The 22,925-nt window shown below is 38.2% G+C and overlaps 1 protein-coding gene across 6 annotated transcripts in view; it reads left to right on the top strand.

The window, feature by feature from the left end:
* Positions 1–22,925, top strand: part of svild (supervillin d) — a 168,725-nt gene that overhangs the window by 72,961 nt on the left and 72,839 nt on the right. For all 6 annotated transcript variants that reach the window (XR_010892630.1, XM_067368975.1, XM_067368972.1 and 3 more), the window contains exons 3-4: positions 9,105–9,139; positions 20,253–20,314. Coding sequence is in view for 5 of the 6 variants with exons in the window: in XM_067368975.1 (XP_067225076.1) it covers positions 9,105–9,139; positions 20,253–20,314 (97 nt within the window). In the remaining variant the exon portion in view is untranslated. The remainder of the gene's footprint in view (positions 1–9,104; positions 9,140–20,252; positions 20,315–22,925) is intronic.

Here is a 22,925-nt window from a genome sequence, read left to right as displayed (position 1 = left end):
TCACACACCAAAGAGACCCACAAGCTGGATAGGAGGAAATGCCGGGGGGAGTGGCGTGCCAGGAAGGCTGATTGCTACAGGACCTTGGGAGGAATGGCGTCACCAACCCAAGGACATCCAGGCTGGTATCTGTTTCCACTTCTCTCTAGTGTTCCCATAGATTCCTCCGGAAGACTAGTGCCTCTGTGGGAGGGCCTAGTTTTATCTAATTTATTACAAAGACATTTTGAAGACACACATTCGAGAGGATACCCACTACATGGACAATGGTTGACAGTCCCCCCCCTTAGCTTACGTCACCTCGGGAAAGAAACTAGTCCTTAAAAGGTACTATGTAACACTGTCACATAAAATACGTGTTTTACCGCTCTATTTATTACAATGATTTTATGTATAATAGTTTTAATTGGTTTACATGTTTTTTATAGTCCATTTTATTCCTCTTAACTACTTAATGTGTGTATGTCTTTAAATGTGTATGGGTCTGCCTGTCATGTGACTGATCACATGACAGGAACAAGGAAGTAAGCCAGCATAAAGGAGGCAGCATGGCAAACAATCAAGCCCGCTCATTACAAACGTGATCACCCACAAGCTGGATTGAGGAGTTATTTCTTGGACTTACCTTTCCAGTGCTTCACATCAACTTCACTTGGATTAACACTTCTGTGGACTTTGTATTTACACCGGTGGACACTTTCACATTGGGATTTTCAGCACGTTACTAGGACTCTTAAGGACTGTTTTATGGTATGGTGAACATGGACTCCCTGCTTTTAAACGGCCTAAGTTTTTCTAGTTTTATTGTGTTGTTTTAAGTTCCATGTGGAAATTGTAAATACACTTTATTTATTCACTTTATTTCTGTTGTCTGTCTCATCTTTTTAAACACTCCAAAAGCTCACACAGTGTAATCTGACCCCATTTTAATTCACGTAAAATCGACCAATAGGGCCGATCGTTACACGTGTAAGTATCATAAACCTTTGTTGATCACAAAGCTTTTTTTTTGTTGTTGCGATAATCGAAAAGCCTATGGAAAAATTCTATTGGGATTTTGTCGAGGGAACCAGTGTGATGCTAACTGCCGGTTGGCCTACAAAGTGACGTCATACCTGCACCACTCTATAGAGTGCCTCAGGGATGACATATTTTTGTAGGCAAAACCCGGAAGCGAGTTAGCATTTTAGGACTTCCGGTTCCAGCGCCGTAAAGTCTATGGGTTTTTTGAATGGGTTTTTACTAAATTGCCTGAAATAAGGTCTGTGGTTAACAAAGCCTCTAAATACTTTCACATTTTGATCTATGACAAAAAACACACCAGTTATAACCCACTTGTGATTTTTTTTTTTTTTTTTTTTTTTTTTTATACTGTGTCTTAAAACCGGCGGTTGCTAACAAATTGCTAAAAGGGACTACTTCCTTTGGCAGGGACTTTAGAAGTCATCATTAAAAATGGGACATTTGGACAGCAGGCGCGTTTATCCGTGGCAGGTCGCGGGGCAGGCGGGTATAGCCGTGGCAGGTCGAGTGACTGGCGCATATAGCGGTGACGGGTCGAGTGACAGGTCTCAGTGCCCCTGCTACGCAAAGATTTTACAGCTACTGCGGTTTTCCTAACTGGAAAGTTTTGTTTTTAAACTAATGGGTAACTAGCAGGGACTAGCTGCGGTCGTTAACCAAGGACTGAAACAAACCAACGTAACCAGAAATATAATTTCTTAACATTCAATATCATAAAACACATTCTCACTTGTGAAATGTAATCCCTTGCTGTCTGTTTTTTTAGATTTCTTTAGTTTGAACATCCATACGCAGCTCAAAAGTCCGGCATCGTCCATGAATTCAAAGTAAAGGCGGAGATAGCAGCGTTACCTAGCTACTTCCTATGACAAGACCCCTGTTCCAAGATGGCGGCGGCTTTGACGCATGCTTAGAACCCCAAGGCGACATCTAGTGTATATATCTATGTAGTCTGTTTATAGCCTACTGTTAGCCTTTTATATCTGACGACTTTATTTAGGCTTCAAAATCTATAAATGTTGTGTTAACTTGTAAAGATTATCTTGATGGACAAAACGTGTAAGTGTCATAACCCTTTGTTAAACACAGAGCTTATTTTCTGTGATTTTCCAAAAGTCTATGGGAAAAATGCATAGGCTTTCAATCGAGGGAACCCGTGTGCCACCAACTTCTGGGTTGGCCTACAAAAACACGTCATCCCTGGGGTACTCTCTTTAGAAGTGTTTCCCCCAGTGGGGTGTGTCTTACACATTTATGCCATGTTTCCCCTCTAGCAGTAACCTATACACTCCAAACCAGTGTTCATTTCGTTGACAAATAATTTTTGTCAACAACGTTTGTTCATGGAAGAAAATGAGACGAAAATGATAGAGAGGGACGATTTGGGAAGATATCCAGTCAAAACTGCTGTCCTGTGTGGAAGATGCGCACATTTGAAGTATAACGTGCTGATCTAACCGCGGGAAAAGCGGCGCTGTTGCGCGCTCTATAGGCTTGTCTAGCAGCCCTTCAGACTGCTTAGCAATAGAGTACCTCAGGGATGACCTATTTTTGTAGGAAAAACCCGGAAGCAAGTTAGCATTTTAGGGCTTCCGGTTCCAACGCCGTAAAGTCTATGGGTTTTTTGAATGGGTTTTTGCTAAATCGTCTGAAATAAGGTCTGTGGTTAACAAAGCCTCTATATATTTTCACGTTTTGATCTATGACATAATACACACCAGTTATAACCCACTTGTGATTTTTTTTTTTTTTTTTTAACCTTTATTGTGTCTTAAAAATGGTGGTTGCTAACAAAGTGCTAAAATGGACTACTTCCTTTGGCGGGGACTTTAGACGTCATCATGACAAACAGGACATTTGGACAGCATTTCTCATGAAAAAGTGGATAAATATTCATACACACCGCAGATCATAATCAGCGAGTGTGTTTGTAAATAAAGTTGTTTTCTAAATAAAGTTTGAGGGAGCTTTGACGACGTTGATCTGTGACCATGGTGTGCTGTAGTCCGTTTATAGCCTACCGTTAGCTTTTTATATCTGACGGCTTTATTTAGGCTTCAAAATGTATAAATGTTGTGTTAACTTGTAAAGATTATCTTGATAGACATTTGGAAAATCAAAGAAAATAAGCTCTGTGTTTAACAAAGGGTTATGACACTTACACGTTTTGTCTATGGGAAAAATGCATAGGCTTTCAATCGAGGGAACCCGGGTTGGCCTACAAAAACACGTCATCCCTGAGGTACTCTATTAATGAATAGCCCACGTTTATGCCAATCAATTGCTTATAAACTGATAATACTGATGAATTATGACAATGTTTACTACAAAATGTTTATATGGTAATATGTTTTAAACGGTTGTAAGAATGCATATTTTTATGTCCCTCATGAGTAGCCTGCTACTACAATAGGCTACAGTGCAGGCTGCAGACATTTCAGAATAAGAGTCATGGTGTATTTCGGGATAGTTTGTAATTATTTTTTTCCTGGTCACTATTGTTATTTTGTTTAGCTACACAATAAACTGTATTTAATTTAATTTAATTTCTATTTAATTCATAGTAAGCTACTGTATCTTCTGTCACAAGAAGGAAAGACTAAGAACATTTGACACATTAGTCAATATATTTTACAAGTAATAAGGGTTATTATAGTTAACTAAAACTAAAACCATAAAAAAAAAAAAAAAAAACGGTAGCGCTTTAGATTACAGCCCGGAAAGTACTGCGTAATTACAATGAATTTACAGCATAACTTTCAATAATTATAGTGTAACTATACAGTAAGTATGTGTAACTATAGGGGAACAATATGTGAAGTATTGGGAATAAAGGGGTAACAACCAGGAAAATAACAATTTATTTATACTGTAAATATTTTATATCTAAGGGGTACTTATGACATATATCTAAGGGGTAAGTATGACATTACGGGCCGTAAATTAAAGCGGTGCTTGTTACCCTCTTATTTCATGTAGTTACAGGGTAAGTAATTAATAAAATGCAAACAATCTGATATCACTGACTCCGAAACCTTTATTTGAAAAACAACTTTATTAAAAACAGGTCTAACACTTATTATAAATTTTTTTTTAAATCAACTTTTCATTTCAAATTCTAAAGTCCTGACATTAATACATTTTGTCCGTTTTTTGGTTGTTGTTGTTTCTCGCTTGGCTTCCTCCTGCTCTTGTTTCTCAGCTGATGAATCTTAAGAAGGAATCCCATTGCTATTCTGTATTATAAGAAAATACAGTACACCCCGAAATTTTCTCATGGTTTAGGCTATTCATCTTTTCGCTTCCGACCAACTGTCACCAGCGCCTACATGAGAGTCGACTTCGCGTTCGATGAAGCACATTGAAATGAGCAACGTGAAGCTTTCAAGATTCGTGTGAAACTCGCGCGAGAACTGCCGTCTCTGTTATTCTGTCTTGTTTGTTTCTCATTCTCATTATCTGCTATTCTGTGTATTTTGTTGTGAGCATTACTAAAAAATAATAATAAAAAAAAACTGACGGCATCCAACATCTGCGTGAGTTTCTCGGCACGCCTACGTCACGCTTCAAGTTACGTCAAGCATGAACTCTCAACCCTTGCTTGCACGCGCAAGGAGACAGCTGGTCGAAAGTTTTAAAAATATTCAAATATTTGATATTTTTCTTACAAATACGTATCTTTCACTTCAGAAGACATCGATTCATTCATTAGGGTCGTATTACTGTAGTTATTGCTGTTTGTGCTGTTTGATGCTTCGACTTTTAGGAACACGTGAGCTTGCATTATAAAGCGTTCAAAGAGGATTTATTTTTTTCCTAAAATCCTTTTTGTGTTCATCTTAAGAAGGAAAGTCTAATACATCTCAGATGGCATGAGGGTAAAAGATGAGTAAACGGTGAGCACATTTCCAGGTGTTCTGTAATTTTTAAATACAGAATAGTAAATGGGATTCCCTCTTAAGTTTCATCAGTGGAAAGAAAGAAGAAGAGGAACAAGAGGAGGAAGAAGCCAAGCAAGAGAAACCAATAAGAAGGGTTTTAACTTTAAATCTGTTTTGAAATAAGTTGTTTTTCAAATAAAGTTTTCCAAGTGATATGACTGTTTGCGTTTTTATTTATTTATTTATTTTTATTAATTACTTACCATGTAACTACATGAAACAAGAGTGTAACAAGCTCCACTTTAATTTACGGCCCGTAATGTCATATTTACCCCTTAGTTATGTCATACGTACCCCTTAGTTATAAAATATTAAAAGTATGAATAATTTGTTATTTTTCCTGGTTGTTACCCCTTTATTCCCAATACTTCACATATTGTTCCCCTATACTTACACATACTTACTGTATAGTTACACTATAATTATTGAAAGTTATGCTGTAAATTTGTTGTAATTACCCAGTACTTTCCGGGCTGTAATCTAAAGTGTTACCAAAAAAATCTTCATTACTTGAACTTGAAAGATATTCTCTAAAATCTTATGATATTTAGATGACTAAAACTAGAACAATTTCCAATTACTAAAATATGACTAAAACAAAATGGCATTTTCATACTATCAAAATTTGCTGTCAAATTTATCACTGCTCTAAACACAGAAAGCATTTTGTCTGTTTCTCAGAAATGTCAGTTGTTTGAGCATTGACTCATTGTAACACAACCTTTAGTGAAATCTCATAGGGGAAAGAAAACTCTAGTAGTTTTCTTGGCTCATTTCATGGCTCTTTGTGTTTGCCTTGGGTGTAGATAAGCCTCTACCCATATGTGTTGTCTGATTAAAAACATGTTTTTTCCTGTTAGTTGTGGTTTTATTATGATCTATTTTGAACATTATTGTGCTGTTATTTCATGAACTTCTAACATTAAATGGAATTGCTTTTGCAGTTTCTATTCCTGTGTTAACAAGCTTCCTTTATGTAAATTTATATACATACACTTTTTTTTTAAAAAGTCAATAGGCTTTAGTTACTTCACAGCCATTAATCACAGGGTGTTCACGAAGTGTTCACTGCCTCCTATTCACTGAGCATGTGATATTGGTTGACAAAATATGTTCATTTAGAACCTTCTGCAATATCTATCAAACATACAAAACACTTGAGTTGCAAATATTTGAGAAGTTTAAGGTATGATATTATAATAAGGTATGACATAATATACTGTAAATAAATATAAATTTCACCGGATGAGAGGGAGAGGCAGATTGTTACATATGCTTTCGATGTCACTTGCCTTAGCAGGACGTATGGAAATTTGATTTCCCTGTCTAACAAACATAAAAGCAGGCTCTGATTTTTGTTAATCTTTTGGCTTCTCGCAGTCTGCCCATTTACTGGGAGCTGCGGCCCCCCCTGCCGCACACTGTTGTGTCTCTCTACGTTCTGGCAGGGTGGGATATAATTTTGGTAGAATGAAAGGTTTTTTCAATTCCTCCTTATATTGACAAATATTTGAAGGGGATGCTGAGGCATGGGGCAATTTTGGCCTCTCTGGACCTTTATCCCAATATATTTTCATCTCTTTCCATTTAATCTACGACTCTTTCATGTACTTATAATTCCACTCTGGGTCTCCCCAGCGCCCATTAATCATCGAATTTGCACTTTCCATATCCCCTGGCTTAAAAGAATCTTCTTTGGGGAAAGGATCCAATTGTATTTTTCCTTGAGTCCACCCCTTTAAATTTGATAAATAGGGTTCCAATGGAGGAATTACCAAAATATTTGCCAGGTAGCTGTGCGTTTAAACCGTACCCTTACAGACAAATCTTCCTGGACTAACTCTTAGAGCTCCATCCAAGGGTAACCTATTATGGGATGAGTTCAATCAATCCTAACACCACAGGAAATTATTTAAAAACAACTTACCTGTGAATGAAGGATGACCTCTCAGTCCCCCAGTCCCGTGTTTCTTGGGAATATCCCGGACGAGCCCCCAAACTGTAGAATATTTGTAATTCCAGTCATCAGTTAAGAAACAGGCGCCTCAACCCCTGTGATGTGTGGCAGCAGCAGCGCGAGGCCTTGGGAGAATGACCAAGCAGACTGTAATAATGTTCTTTTACTCAGGAAGGAAGAGGACAGGGTCGGCTTTGACTACTGGCTGCTTTTATTAACACAAAAATAAGAAATAATAAATAAACATGGGTGCAAACCAGCACAAAAACAATCATCAAAGAAATCTCTGCTTTCCAAAAGCGTCGGGGGAGTACAGCAGCCAGTCCTTCTCTCTCTCGCTCGCTCCTGTTTCTCCTGGTGTTTTATATTCTCTCCACGCCAATTACTGAAACAAGAGACAGGTGTTTGTTATTTGCACCTAATTCACCCACAGACCGCGTCTCTCCTGACGCTTCTCCCGCTGCAGACCTCGCTGAACCATGCCCCCTTGCCACACAGACACAGATCTGTGTGGTACAAAGCATTTGCTCAGATTTATTCAGGAAGAAGGGACATATTTATAGACATAGGTCAAACAACAATCTCCAGGATGGCTTGAGCATCCAATCATGCGACTTAAGAATCAAACCTTACCATGTATGGCATTTCAAGAAATATAATAACAAATAAGAAATGTATGTGCGTAAATGTGTGTGTGTCTTCAACTTCTGGTTGTGTGTGAGAGTGTCGGTGTGTCCAAGGACGACTACTACTTGTTTTGTCTAGGTAGGTACATGAGCTGCACAATGGAAAAATCTCAAGACACAGAGAAAGTCAAAAAGTGAAGCCCAAGAAATAAGAAATTATTTAACACTTATTTAACCATAATATTATACAGTAGTTGCATTGTAATTGTTGCATCTTGCGCTGTGTTCAATCCATACTTGGGAATAATTAAACTTAGTAATGATGCCTGCACCTCAACTCCTTTTTCACCACTTTAAATTTACTTCAAACATTGGTTTAAAAGGCACAAAACTCATGATCTCATCTCAGATAGGTGCTGTTCTCCAATTTATTTGTTTTTCACCGATTTAATTATCTAAATATGGAAGTGCCATGATAGCCATGATACATGCATGACTGTAAAGAAAATTAGAATGACCTTACGGTCTGGTTTCATAGACAGGGTTTAGATTAAGCCAGGATTAGGCCTTAGTTTAATTAGGACATTTAAAGGGTCATGAATTGAGTAATCAACTTTTCCTTGAGCTTTTGATATAAGAGGTCATCGTACTATAAGAATATCCTGTAAGATTCAGAACAAAAAACTTCCTTGTTACGCCAATAAAAGCTTTTATTGACACCATGCCTATTGAACGACTGATCCTGGAATGTGCCTGTCATAGAAATGTGAAACATAGAAATAGAAATCAACGCAGAAGAAATCAACGCCTATTTCATCATTGCAATGTTAGTCCCGCCTAGTGGTATGTTAGTGAAATGATGAGGAGAGAATAGCGATACAGGACAAGAATAACATTACCTTTCAAAGTAATGTTCACATTACACAATGAGAATCTCAGTTTAGCTTTATTTATTTGCATTCTCAAATTCACTGTTGATTCTTTGGTAAATCGATCGGTGTATTTCGGTGCAGGCTTTGTAAACAGACTTTTACGATATGGACTCGACAGTAATGCAACAACATGTAAGTAACTGTGTTAACTCTAACGCCTGATCTGATATGTAATGATTCATGTACAGTCAGATGGTCTTTGTCTATGTGTCAGAGTAAATCAAACCAATGACTGCGATCAACTTCACATTGTTTCTCTTAGTAGGATGAAAATAATCTGTTATTTAAACGGTGATTAATTTATATAAAGAAGCTTTCAGTTAAAACAGCTCAAACATGCATTTTAGTCCGGGACTTATTTTGTCTTTGAAACCGGGGGTATAAGTACTAGATTGGCGTGTTGTTAGTCTTTGCAGCGCTAATCACGTGTAATGTGTTCTTTCTCATGCTTTTATCTAGCACCAAGTTCCCATTCTTATCTGCCTTAAGCAGGGCAATAGAAATGCCGTGAAGAGCGGCAAAGTTGGGAGTAGGGTTTCAGGTGAAGCTGTGTCATCTTTTGTTTCCTTGCCATATATTAATTCATAAACTCATTAGTCTTTGCCTTTCTCTCTCTCACACACAGTCCACTGGAAGCAGAGGAAGCCCAGAAGCCACAGGGTAAGTCTTTTTTCCTTTCATTGGCTTCAATGAGCCCCTTTTTGAAACACAAAGTTCCTTTCTCTTGCCTCAATTGTTCCACACTCTCCCCTTTTAAAAGAGCAGAGATACAGTGATGTACTCACATACAGCTGGAGAAAATCTAGTGAAACTCACAAACAGCCTCATACACAGATGTGCACATATATACAGCCCTTCTGGTCCACTGAGTAGACCCAGACCCCGAGTGGCCTGTACACCACAATCTGGATTTTTTATTTATTTATTTTTTAGGAAAGTGAGTTTAACACATTTGTCTACACTGTATGATTTCTAGTATGTTGAGTCACATTTGATTTTGTTATGTGTCATTTGTTTGCAGTTTAGACGTCTCGTTTCTTTTGGAAGAATTTTAGTTTTGTCTTGTCACTTGTTTACAATATGGATGATGTTAGTTAGCTGGTCAAATACAATAAATTAAGGATGCACAATATATCTGCATCACATTGTTACCTGTTATTATTTGATCTCAGTAATATTTTTTTTTTAATTGTTACAAGAAATTATTAGACATACACTACCTTTCAAAAATTTTTTGTTTATTTATGAAAGAAGTCTATTATGATCATAGGCTGCATTTATTTGATCAAAAATGCAATAAAATAGTAATATTCTGAAATATTTTTACAAATGTCAAATTAAAATTGTACAAAATACAAATTGTTAAATTACAATAATGAATTTCAATTTTAATATATTTTCAAATGTAATTTATTTCTGTGTTAGTGTAACGAGGCAGCAGACTCGGGGAGATCCATATGCAGCTTTATTAACAATCGTAGTTGTACAGGCAATGGTCAGACAACAGCAACAGGTGTAACGCAGGCAGAAATCAATAACAATACCAGGCAGATAGTCAGGGCAGGCGGCAGGCTGAACAGGGTAATCCGTGAGACAGGCAGTGATAAACAAGGCAGGCGGCAGACAGGAATCAGAGTGAGTAGGCAGTCCAAGGTCAAACACAGGATATCGATAGACAGGGTAAACACTCAGAAATGTATGCTCTGCAAAACAAGACTTCGCAAAGCATGATGGGGTAATGGAGTCTTAAATAGTCCAGATAATGCACAACATGTGGTGGGTAATCAGCCCAGGTACGTGGTGTGGGATTTGTAGGTCAGAGAACAGTCAGTATTCTGGTGACGGCACCCTCAGGTGGCGATCAGAGGGAGCCACAGAGACCGTTTCTGTGACAGTTAGCAAAGCTGAATTTTCAGCAGTCTTGATTCCGGTCTTTGGTATCATGTGATTTCTCAGAAATCATTCTAATATGTTGATTCTTTTTTTATGCTTAAACATTTTTCATTTTTAATATTCAAACCTGAGATTTTATTATCATAAAATATAATATTATATATTATATAATATTATATTAAGATTTTTTTGTGGAAACTATGGTGTGTCCTTGCTGAATGATAATCAGTATTAATTTCTTTAAAAAAAAATCTTACCGACCCCAGTCTTGAGCGGTAGTGTATATCAGCTGATATTGGATATTTAATTGTACTTGCTCTTTTCTGCTTATTTTTACACTTAGATTACTTTTAATATTTATTAATACTAATAATTTAATAACACTGATAAATATTATCTTTTGCAGTCTCATTATTTTTTTATACTTTCTCTTATATTTTGACGGCTAAATTCACCAATAGCTTTTAAAACATTTTATTTTTAGTGTTTACATTTTTTTTTAACACAACATGGAATACATTGTTAATTTTGTTATTGTTAACCTTTTATTGGTTATTGTAAATAGTATCACAATAAATTATTGGCTTTCGTGGTGTATTCAGAGTATAACGCGTGTGAATGAATCATTCACATTAAGACCAGGAATATGTAGTAAAGTAAATAGGGTCTTTTTGCACTCACAATATGACTTATGACTGCATTAATGTACAAGGTGATTCAAATGTGCAGTAACCAACAACCACAGCTATATGTAAGAACAGACACATTTTTAAGCCACATTAAGTATGATTCATTTTGCCAGGTCTGAAAGTGGCCCCCAAGCCACGTAATTTGAGTATCCCTGTTTTATGGGTTGGTTGGTTTGATTGATCAGTTTCTGTGTGCTGTATTCTATGGCTTTCCTCTCTGATCTGCTGTAAAGTATTTTGCAATCAGGTCATTCATTTGAATGTGTGAACTCAGCAGGTTTTAGGATTTGTCCACATCATTGACGCCTCTGGAGGAGTTGGACATTTTTGTGGAGTCAGCTGGCATTTTAATGTAAAATCAACCCGTGTCAAAAACAGGGAGGTGAAACTGACAAAAGTTTCAACAGCTGCCTCTTAATTTAAATCATTCATAAATCTTTATACTGGACTATAAAATAAGACACAAAATATATCACTGCACACTTAAGGGGGTCGCACACCGGACGCGTCTTTAAACGCGTTGTTTTCTATGAGTGTACGCGCACCGGCATCGACATTCGGCGCCTGTCCGCTGCGCCCAGCAACGACTTAGGAAGTTGTTCAAAATCCTGCCGCGCCACAGAGCACCATATACATTTTGTATTACATTTATATTATATTTCTCTCAAATCGTCGTTAATGTACATACTGACTTCACCCTGTGCTGCAAGATACATTAGTTTTACATTCTTAGTTTAACAGCTTGAATAAAGTGTAAAAATGTATAATAAACATAGCCTTTTCTTTCACTTTGCTCTGTTTTGTCATTTTTCCATGTACGTTAACCTCAGTGCGAAATATTAAAGCATAGGCATATGTAACATTTCCCCGTCGACATAAAACTCACCTACCGTGCAGCTCTTCTATCAGGAGTCGATTCAAAATTGAGCTTGTGCGTATAATGTGCACGGCCGGTGTGCAATACCTGTGAGTTGTCCGAGATGTGGCGCGTCCGGTGTGCTACCTCCTTTAGACACTTACACACTGCACAGAGAGCAAATATACACAACAGGAAATATAAATAATAAAGTATCCACTCAGAGATGCACATATTGGTGGTACACACATTTTCATCAACAGAAAACAACTAAGGGGAAGAAAGAGATAAAGGAATAGATATAGAGTTTCTTAGATTGTGTTTGATAAATGGCCCCAATTATGGAACAATAGCTAAACAACATGGCCCATTTCAAGCTTGCCCTTGCTTAAAAACACTGATGTCCATTGACACTGTTGGAGAGGGCTGTAAAAGAGCAAAGTGACTGAATGAATGCACACACACACACACACACACACACACACACACACACACACACACACACACACACACACACACACACACACACACACACACAGAGACATCATGTAAACATAAAACTGCACTTATGAGAAATGCACCACTCAGGTTTTTATTGCTTCGTCAAGGTCTGTAAAATACTGTTGGTATTTTTGGCCTTTACTACTGTGATGTAAAATACGCCTCCCAATATTATGTTTTGTTAAACAGTTTACTGAACAGGCATGAAAATAAATAAACTCCATAAAGGTTTTAGGCTAGGAACAGAAACATCATTTTCCTCTGGTTGTGACGCAGTAGTTCAGGCAGTATGACAACACGTGTGCTCATCAGGGTTGGGCATAATTTACAACTTAAATGTGAACTGTAGCCTATTCTTCTATTGTTGAGTTGAAGTTTAAGTTAAACCTTGATGAAATGAATGGTACATTTGAAAAATGTTTGAAATGATGTACACTCATTTACAACTGGCCACACCCCACAGGATGTTGAATTGGAATGACAAGAGGAGGAATTTACTGAATTACAAAGCAAGGACATTTGGCATAGTTTCACTGGCACATAGTAATTTCATTAGTCAGGTTTATGAAGAAACAAGTAAATACATTCAAGATTTATTCCTTGATATGTAGATTACATTTTTAAGACCGTTAAACACTGTCAAAACAATTAACGCAACCATCAAAATATACTGCACCACCATTGTTTTCAGAACACTTTATAAAAATAAATATTGATTAAATGTGTGTGAATTACCTTATCTGTGCATCTCAACAGTGTCCGGCAGAAGCGTCTCTACTACTAGAGAATCTGTAAGTTTAACTGCTTCAAAAACAGCGACATTACTCCCTTGATACTGTGAAATGTCGAGTAGCTTTTCAAATGCAACATTATTTTATTAAGTCACGGGACAGTGTTCACAAGAATTTTCTGTGCATGTGTATGTTTCTGTATGTGTGCAAGTGTGTGTATGTATATGCAGGGATACACATAAGTGGTATGCAGGTCCTCATGCACGGTAAAAAATAAACGATGTGCACCCGAAAACATGGAGGGAAGCGCTTTTGAGTACCAACATTTTTGAGGACTGGTTCACAGGGACACGTTTACTTACTGGAGTAGGATTTTTCTCCATCTCTGGTAAGATAGCAATCATGATGTTAAGTGTGTTCTTTAATTATTAAGTGTGCAACGGATCATAGTTAATCCGTGATCCATACGGATAAGGTCCAATGGTCCGGCATGCATGTGATTCGTGGATTAACTGCTAAATTTAACCATCATAGAGTGAAAGTTTATCATTTGGACGTGTTTTTTCTCGCCAATTAACACATTCAAATGATTTTAAAAGTGGAAAAAGAGGCGAAAATCGGGACTAGCGAGCTGTTATCTGTGTGCACAGCATCATGCGCCCGCAGAGAGAGCGACAGACAGCGCTCGAACACCAAATTAAAGGTGCCCTAGAATTAAATATTGAATTTATATTGGCATAGTTGAATAACAAGAGTTCAGTACATGGAAAAGACATACACTGAGTTTCAAACTCCATTGTTTCCTCCTCCTTATATTAATCTCATTTGTTTAAAAGACCTCCGAAGAACAGGCGAATCTCAACATAAAACCAACGGTTACGTAACCCCCAATATTTGCATATGCCAGCCCATGATCGAGGCATTACACAAGGGCAGAACGTCTGGATGTGCACAGCTGAATCATCAGACTAGGCAAGCAAGCAAGAACAATAGTGAATTAAAGCTGCAAGCAGCGATGAAAGGGCCCTCGCACCCGGGCTGAGTTGCAACAACTTTATGTTTCTTTCGTGCCGTTAATCGCATACATTAGCACTCAGCCAAGTGTTACATGATTTAACGTGTTTCTAGCATTTTTGGTACTTCGTGGCATAAAGAAATGTGAATCTGGTAGTGAATTACAGTGTAAAGCATTCCATTTCCTGTTGCCAGCAGGTGGCGCCATGGCTCACTGAATATTGTCATATAGATGTCTTTAGGCCAGGACTTTTATCACTCATGTGAAGTTTGGGGCAGATCAGACATAGTATGCCTGAGTTACAACAGCTTCCTCTTTCATGGCGAAACATCAGACTTTGTCATGTCGCCACGGACATGCCCTTCAGTGAAAATTCTAGATCTTTGCAATTTAACGTCTCAAAGGCCTTTAGATTAGACTGACCAAATATGATGTTGATCTGATTAAAGCTCTAGGAGGAGTTTGTTAAAGTACAACAAAAATGGCAAAAACTGCACAAATTTTGCAAAGAAAATTCAAAATATCTGACTTCCTGTTGGTTTTCAGATTTCACTCCAGATTTCACTTTTTGTAGGTATTGGGCTGTTAGATGTGTGTACCAAATTTCATAACTGTACGTGAAACGTAGCACGAAGGGCGCTTAATTGAAATTTTGTAGGTGGCGCTATCAAGCCATTTTGCCACACCTAATTCTGAAACCCATATCAGATGTAAATTTTCACCACTTTTGATGCATGTGCAAAGTTTCATGAGTTTTTGAGAACGTTTAGGCCCTCAAAAATGCGATTCATTTTGGAGAAGAAGAATAATTGGCTGAGCAATTCCAATAGGGTCCTCACACCATCGGTGCTCGGGCCCTAAAAATGGCAGATGGAGCAATAATAACTGACATGATCCATGATAACATGATATTTTTAGTGATATTTGTGAATTGTCTTTCTAAATGTTGCTAATGTACTGTTTAATTGTTGTTAAAGTTACCATCGTTTCTTACTGTATTCACGGAGACGAGAGCCGTCACTATTTTCATTTTTAAATACTTGCAGTCTGTATAATGCATAAACACAACTTCATTCTTTTATAAATCTCTCCAACAGTGTGTAATGTTAGCTTTATCCACGCATTATAGCCTCAAACTCATTCAGAATCAAATGTAATACATCCAAATAAATATTATACTTACATGATCCGATGTATGCAAGCAGCATGCATGACGAACATCTTGTAAAGATCCATTTTGAGGGTTATATTATCTGTGTAAACTGTGTTTATGCTGTTCAAGGCAAGCGCGAGCTCCGGGGGAGGGGGAGCACGAGAATTAAAGGGGCTGCAACCTATATATCGGTGCATAGTTAATGATGCCCCAAAATAGGCAATTAAAAAAATGAATTAAAAAAAAATCTGTGGGGTATTTTGAGCTAAAACTTCACAGACACATTCAGGGGACACCTTAAACTTATATTACATCTTTTAAAAAAAAAGTTCTAGGGCACCTTTAATTCCTCTTCTGCATTTACTTGTGCTTGAACAGACACATACACAAAATTATGTCAAAATACTAGTCTCAGCAAGTATTCTCTCGGTTATGTGATAAGTGAACAGTTGAGAAAGAAACTGGATGTGTCAGTTTTTCGATCCGTGCTTTCCTTCTTAAAGTGACAGCAGCCTAATATTCTTACTGTTGTCTGTGTCATTAATGTTAGTAAAATAAAATAAAATAAAATCATTATCATCATTTACCATGTTCGAGACGAATATAGCGAGGAGAGCAGTCAGGAGGAAAGTGATGTGGACAGCTTTTAGGATAAGTGTTGAGTAAAGTGTGAGTACCAAGCAACATGTCCAGGTCCTCCCTTGAGAACCAGACCAAAAAGGTTATGTGCACCCCTGTGTATATGGTTACATTCACACTGTCAGTCCAAATCTGATTATTTGTGTATTCAATTGGATCTGATCTAAAATTTTTGACTGTCCACATTGTGTATCGCAACTGTTCAGATCCGATTTGTGTTTCCCATGCCGCTGTTTCGTTTTCCGGAATATCTGCATTGGTGTCTATAACAGTGATGTTGCATTGGTAGCAATACAGCAAAAACAACAACAACAGCAGCAGCATGGAGGGGTTTGCAATACAAATGTTGATATATTCAGAACATGACATTGTATATCCGCTGCACTATAATAAAGCCATACCATCCTCATGTTTCTGCCACTACCTCATAAAATGCAGTGGTCCATACTGCATCTTATGAGGCAGTGGAATCGGATACTTGTTATAAAATTAAAATTTCGATTCCCCTTATCTATTTCTGTGAGCACATTTCAGATAGACCAGGTCTTTTTTGCTTGATGCAGAGTTGCAGAGAAAAGATATAGACAAAGCAGTTGTGTGTTCACATGAACAGGGCATGTTCAGCAGTTGATAATAACAGTCATCATAGCATCATCATGAAATGTATCGTTTTCATATTTTTTTCAGTCTTGCCAATGTAAACATTCAAGCAATTTTAAAACATTCAAGCACAAGAAGAGGTGACAGTTCCCATTTCAGCATTCGCACACTACATGAGAGTCAGCTTTCTTTGTGTGTGCTTTGGATGTGTGAATACTGAACTGAGTTCTCTTTTGTGTCTTGCGCTTGACGGACAGATACACAAAATTATGTCGACATGCCTGCTTTGTCAAGTCAAGTCACCTTTATTTATATAGCGCTTTTTACAATGCAGATTGTGTCAAAGCAGCTTTACATTGATAACTGGTACATAATTTGGCTGCACAGCAGCTCTTAAATAATAGTGTCAATGCAGGCAGATCAGAAGCACTGTTGAATAAATGTCAAGAATACTACTGAATATCAAATGTCAAGTGTCCCCAACTAAGCAAGCCAAAGGCGACAGCGGCAAGGAACCTAAACTCCATCAGGTGGCAAACAAGTGGCAAATAGGTGTTAATATGGAGAAAAAAAAAGAAAAAAAAAACCTTGGGAGAAACCAGGCTTCATCACGCCGGTATGGACGGTCTGTTGTTTTTAGTCTAGATTCAAACTGACAGTGTCTGCTTCCCGAACAATGCTAGGAAGATTGTTCCAGAGTTTAGGTGCCAAATAGGAGAAGGATCTACCACCTGCAGTTGATTTTGATATTCTAGTTATTATCAGGCCTGAATTCTGAGATCGCAATAAACGTGAAGGACTATAATGTATTAAGAGCTCACTTAGGTACTGAGGAGATAAACCATTTAGTGCTTTGTAAGTAATTAGCAAGATTTTAAAATCTATACGATGTTTAACAGGAAGCCAATGCAGTGATGACAGAACTGGGCTAATATGGTCATACTTCCTGTTTCTAGTAAGAACTCTAGCTGCTGCATTTTGTACGAGCCGTAGTTTATTTATCAAGCGAGCAGAACAACCACACAGTAGAGCGTTACAGTAGTCTAGCCTTGAGGTCATAAACGCATGAACTGTCTGTTTTGCATTTTTCATTGAGAGCATATGTCGTAGTTTAGATATATTTTTCAGATGGAAGAATGCAGTTTTACAGATGCTAGTAACATGGCCTTCAAATAAAAGAGTGGTATCAAAAATGAAAGATTGGCATCAATGAAAGATTTGGCGAGCATCCTCGTAAACATAGTTGGTTTTGTCTCTAAGTGAAGGTAAATAGTTGAGAGAAAACAAATATTTATCAGTAGCTATATTGTGCTGCTTTCACATGCTATCAGAAAGGGCCTACTTCCCACTTCTGAATTATTATGAGCTTGTCGCTTTCAAGTTCTTTGTTGTCAGAAAGAATAGGAATCATGGAGGACACCAGGTATATTCTTGCCTATTTCTTGTGGAAATCTTATTAAAGCCAGTTTACAAGTGCTATTGTATACATTTACCACTATATAGATACAGTATAGAGTTTTGGTCAAATACATGCTAGTTTCGCTGTGTATAACACATACAATATGCTTCAAATGTTAAGTCATATATGTAAATATGCACTACTGACACTGTTGTCCATATTAAGGACAAGTACAATACTGTGTACTTGTCCTTAATCATGTTTTAAATTTTATATTAGTTAGGTTAGCCATAGGCAAAAGTTCCTTGTGTAGTGTTCTTTAGGCTGCTGATTTTTTTTTTTCTGTAAGCTGCTGATTTTTGTTCATGGTTTTTAGCTGCAATGAAATGTTTTGTAAAAAGAGACCTAGAATAAATACATTTGATAACTAAATGTTTGACCTAGACATTGTTTTTACTGTATTAGAATCTAAAGTTGGAATTGATAAGACTTGGAACCAATAAGCAGAATCAGAATCGGAATTGCTAAAATTCAAATGATACTGTAACACGGTTAGTAGATGTGGGAAGAAGGAGGCGGGAACTGGCGAACATTCAACAAAACTTTAATCTCAAAATAAACAAAGAACAAAATGAAAGTAATGCTGGCAGACCCTCGCGGACGTCTGCCGGCCACACAAACATAATAAAACATAAAAAAAGTCCAGGCCTGGTCCTCTCTCGTCCTTCACTGACGTCGCTCCTCCTTTTATGCCTCCGGAGCTCCTCCTTGAGAGACTCGAGGCCGGCACGCCTCGCAGGTGATGCTCATTATCACTCGCGTCACCGGTCTCGCGCCGTTCCCTCACGGCTCTCGCCCGCCCTGCTCGTCACATACCCCCAACGCCCCTCGCAGGCCGGGGGGTACTCCCGCGACTGCGCTTACTTCCCTTCCCCGGGGCCTGTCTCGCTGGCCGCAGCACCTGGGGGTAAGGACAGACGAAACGAGAGAAAGGAGACGGAAGCAAGGGGAGCGACAGGACAAGAGAGGGGAGAGAGGAAAAAGAAAGAGAAAAAATTCTGGGTCCGGTTCCCAGACACACTGCCGCTCGGTCCTCAGCCTGCCGAGAGGCTTTTCCTCGCGGTGCCACATGCGGTGGCACTGGACGCTCGGTGGACGGCCCGATCCTCAACCGCCTCCTGGCAGCCGGCGATGGCTCCTCTGGCTGAGGGCAGCCGGCAGCAAGTCCCCCGTCCCCTGCTCCTCCCCTTAATGGCGGACGGCAGCAGGCTCCGGCCCACAGCGGACGGCGGCGACTCCTCCGCTCCCTTCTGGACGGCTGCCACCCCATCTCATCCCAGAAGCACAGCATCCGGGTCTCCGTCCCACCTTTCACAAGGCTCCAGTACCACCGCCTCGGGCAGCCTCTCGCGGTCTTCACTCCCGCGCTGCCCGAACTCCGCAGCACCGCGATCCCCCTCAGCAGCGAGGGCTCTCTGACAGCATGTCCCTCCTTCCTCCCGGGTTTCGGCACCAATGTAACACAGTTCGTATATACGGGAAGAAGGAGGCGGGAACCAGCGAACATTCAACAAAACTTTAATCTCAAAATAAACAAAGAACAAAATGAAAGTAATGCCGGCAGACGTCCGCGAGGGTCTGCCGGCCACACAAACATAATAAAACATAAAATAAAGTCCAGGCCTGGTCCTCTCTCGTCCTTCACTGACGTCGCTCCTCCTTTTATGCCTCCGGAGCTCCTCCGTGAGAGACTCGAGGCCGGCACGCCTCGCAGGTGATGCTCATTATCACTCGTGTCACCGGCCTCGCGCTGTTCCCTCACGGCTCTCACCCGCCCTGCTCGTCACAGATACCCAACCCTATACCCATCGTATCATGCTCTCACTGAACAGGTGGTTCTTGTATGGTAATTTCTTTTAGAGTTCACACAGTGGGTCAATGTCAAGAGAAGTTCTTGACAATAAGAGTTTATAGAAGAGCATTAGTGTGTGTGTGTGTGTGTGTGTGTGTGTGTGTGTGTGTGTGTGTGTGTGTGTGTGTGTGTGTGTGTGTGTTTGTTTGTGTTTGTTTGTGTGTGTGTGTTTGTTTGTGTGTGTGTGTGTGTGTGTGTGTTATTTTTCTATTAAATATCAAAACCAAAACAAACTGTGAAATGATCCTTCTTGGATCATGACTTCACTCAGTACATCTGATATTGTGTGCAGTATGAGTAAAGTTAACTTCAGGCACATTGATTGATGTGCATGCATGTGCATTTGTGCACGTTCTGACATTACTCTTTGTTTGTGTGTTGACAGATGATGGGATAGCAGATGATGATGCCAAAACCGGTATGCCTGCCAAAACGTCTCTTTTGAAAGTAAGTACCCTTTATATGTAAGCACTGTAATAGACATGTCATCTGCCTGTGACCATGTGCCACCTTCTCATTCTATCTCTCTTGCAAACAAATGTTATATATTTTATAGGATTTATAGATAATTTCAGCACTAGTGACACCAAATGGGATTCCAGCCCTTCCTCTTTGTCTAAAATACATCTTCATAAGTTTCAAAATTCACATTGGTGAATTAGCCTTCCAGGTTGTCAAATTGACATTGTGACCGAACAGTTGTGGTTTTTCGTTCTTGAGCAATTCAGTATTTGAACAAATTATTCTTGTTCAGTTTGCATGGACTGACTCATTTTTGTTCATTGTTCAAGTCTCTCCATGTTGAAGTGTGCTTTCTTTCCATCAAAGACCTTTCACCTTATATTTAACGTAAGAGATATATTTGGCCATTGAATAACTTGGTAACTTGAATGTGCAAGGCTTCCAGTGTCATCCACTTCCAGTTATTTTAGCTATATAAAAACAGTGTGGTATGCTGCTTGAAATGGCAAACTGTTATTATCCTAATATTTAAATGTATTATTACAATGATAAACAAACTAGTTTGTTGTACATATAGTTGATGTCAGAGAGAAACAGGAGAAATTACTTTAGCATAAAAACACTTCAGTTATTTTTTTTTAAAGTAAAGTAGTTTATGTTGAAAGTGTCAGCTTACTGTTCAGCTATGAAAGTATAAACCAAAAAACATACTGTATATTTGTTTATATTTAATACAAATTTTAATTTGATTTAGAGACTAAACTTTACAACCCAAAGACAAATTCATGTCTTCCCTTTTTTGTTGTTGTTATTATGTTGTAAGCTTCTGATTATGAGTATTATGTCAGCATCTGGTCATGCATTTTCATTGCAGGAAATTATCTTGGAGAGGTTACACTGAATTAAATGGATTAGTGTCAGCCGCGTTCTGCAGTTGTCCCAAATGTCTGCAAGCTGGACTTGAACACGTCCAGGTGTCCTCAAGGACAGTTGAATGAAAACACCACCATATTTTTTGTAGTGAGGAAATTTAAGTCTGCATGCAAAGCTCGATATATCTTCATTGTCAGAGACTGACTATAGAAGTGCATTCACAGCCCTTCAGATGCTCATTTAGCATTTAGTATTGATTAAGTAACAGTCTTGTTTGAAAAAGAGAATTATTTAGATTTCTTTTACTTGCACGTGTAAAAGGGAATTCTGAAGTTAAAGGAGTGTTTGGGGTTCAAGCTCTGATGACAGTTGGCATGCTGTTGATAACCACAGAAAATAAAAACTGACTTGTCCCTATGTTTGTAAAAACACATTTAACTTTTATGGACATAGAGACCGGACTCACACATGAATGGAAAATGTACATATATGCAGGATCTTTTAAAGAAAAAAATAATTATTTTTTTATTTGATTTGATTTGATTTGATTTGATTTGATTTGATTCCAGTTCACAGAGATCTTGCTTTACAAGAAAATCAGTTATAATTAAAAGTTTTATTGACAGCAAAATTTGATTTAGCTTTATTCATAGTCTTTTGACTGAAATGCCATTTAGTTTTAGTGATATTTCAGTCATCTGAATTGTTTTAGTTTTAGTCTAGTTATAGTCGACTAAATCTATAAGAAATTTAGTTAAATAAAACCTAAGTTACTAAATAAGAAACAAAAATAAGATACTACAGAACAAAGATACAAATGAAGTAAACAGTGCTTTAATTTATCAGGTAAGCATAACACAGAGTTTGTGTTAGACTTTTGCATGGTCCAGGGTCGTCAAAATTCTGTCATAATCTATTATTACCCATCATTTTAATTTTCATATTTTAATGATAACACATTTAAAAGCTATTGTTTTCATTCACATTTTCATTTTTAATCATAAACTTAAAGGAAAAGCATAGGCTAGATTATGCATTTATTTATTTATTTATGAAGAGTGTGCATTACTGTTCATGTTCAGCACCACAGGATGCAGATGAATGTTTGTTTTTTTTCCGCCCGCAGTGAAAACGAAGGCCACTAAAACATGACCTTTGTGCCTGAACAGGCAAATATGAACAATGTTAGGGCTGCTGTCCATGTACCTTCGGATAATTTGCTCTCTAGTTGCTTTTCTAAAACAAAGAAACCACTAATTTATCACATATTCGACCCTTTTCATGAACATAATAAAATAATCTCATGTCGTTTTTTCATATTTTTATTTTTTATCACACTAATGCACCAAATGGAAGTACATTAAAAACAAACTCCAAACGAACTTCATTTTGGCCTGATTTTTTTCAACATGGCATCGCATGAGTTCGTTCTTCGAATTCATTTGAAGTATATTGGGTCAAAATGAATGGCTTGACACAAACCGTACTTCACTTAGATAGGGCTTTCGTCTGTGTAGACAGGTTCTCTATGGCTATCTACACATGCCAGAGAAATACAGGCTATACGATTATTTTGGCTATATCAAGCAGCAACCTTCCCCAGTTTCTCTTGAAGCCAATACAGAAGTGACTTAAACTGCAATTCATCGATTGGCCACTAGGGACAGGCTCCAAAAGAGAGCAGAATCTCAGTCCCATGTTAAAACGGCCAACTTTATAGCAG

The sequence above is a fragment of the Chanodichthys erythropterus genome, chromosome 19 (assembly GCF_024489055.1).
Source record: "Chanodichthys erythropterus isolate Z2021 chromosome 19, ASM2448905v1, whole genome shotgun sequence".
Classification (NCBI taxonomy): Eukaryota; Metazoa; Chordata; class Actinopteri; order Cypriniformes; family Xenocyprididae; genus Chanodichthys; species Chanodichthys erythropterus.
Note: the sequence above shows the minus strand (reverse complement) of the source record. Positions and strands in the feature narration are given on the sequence as shown.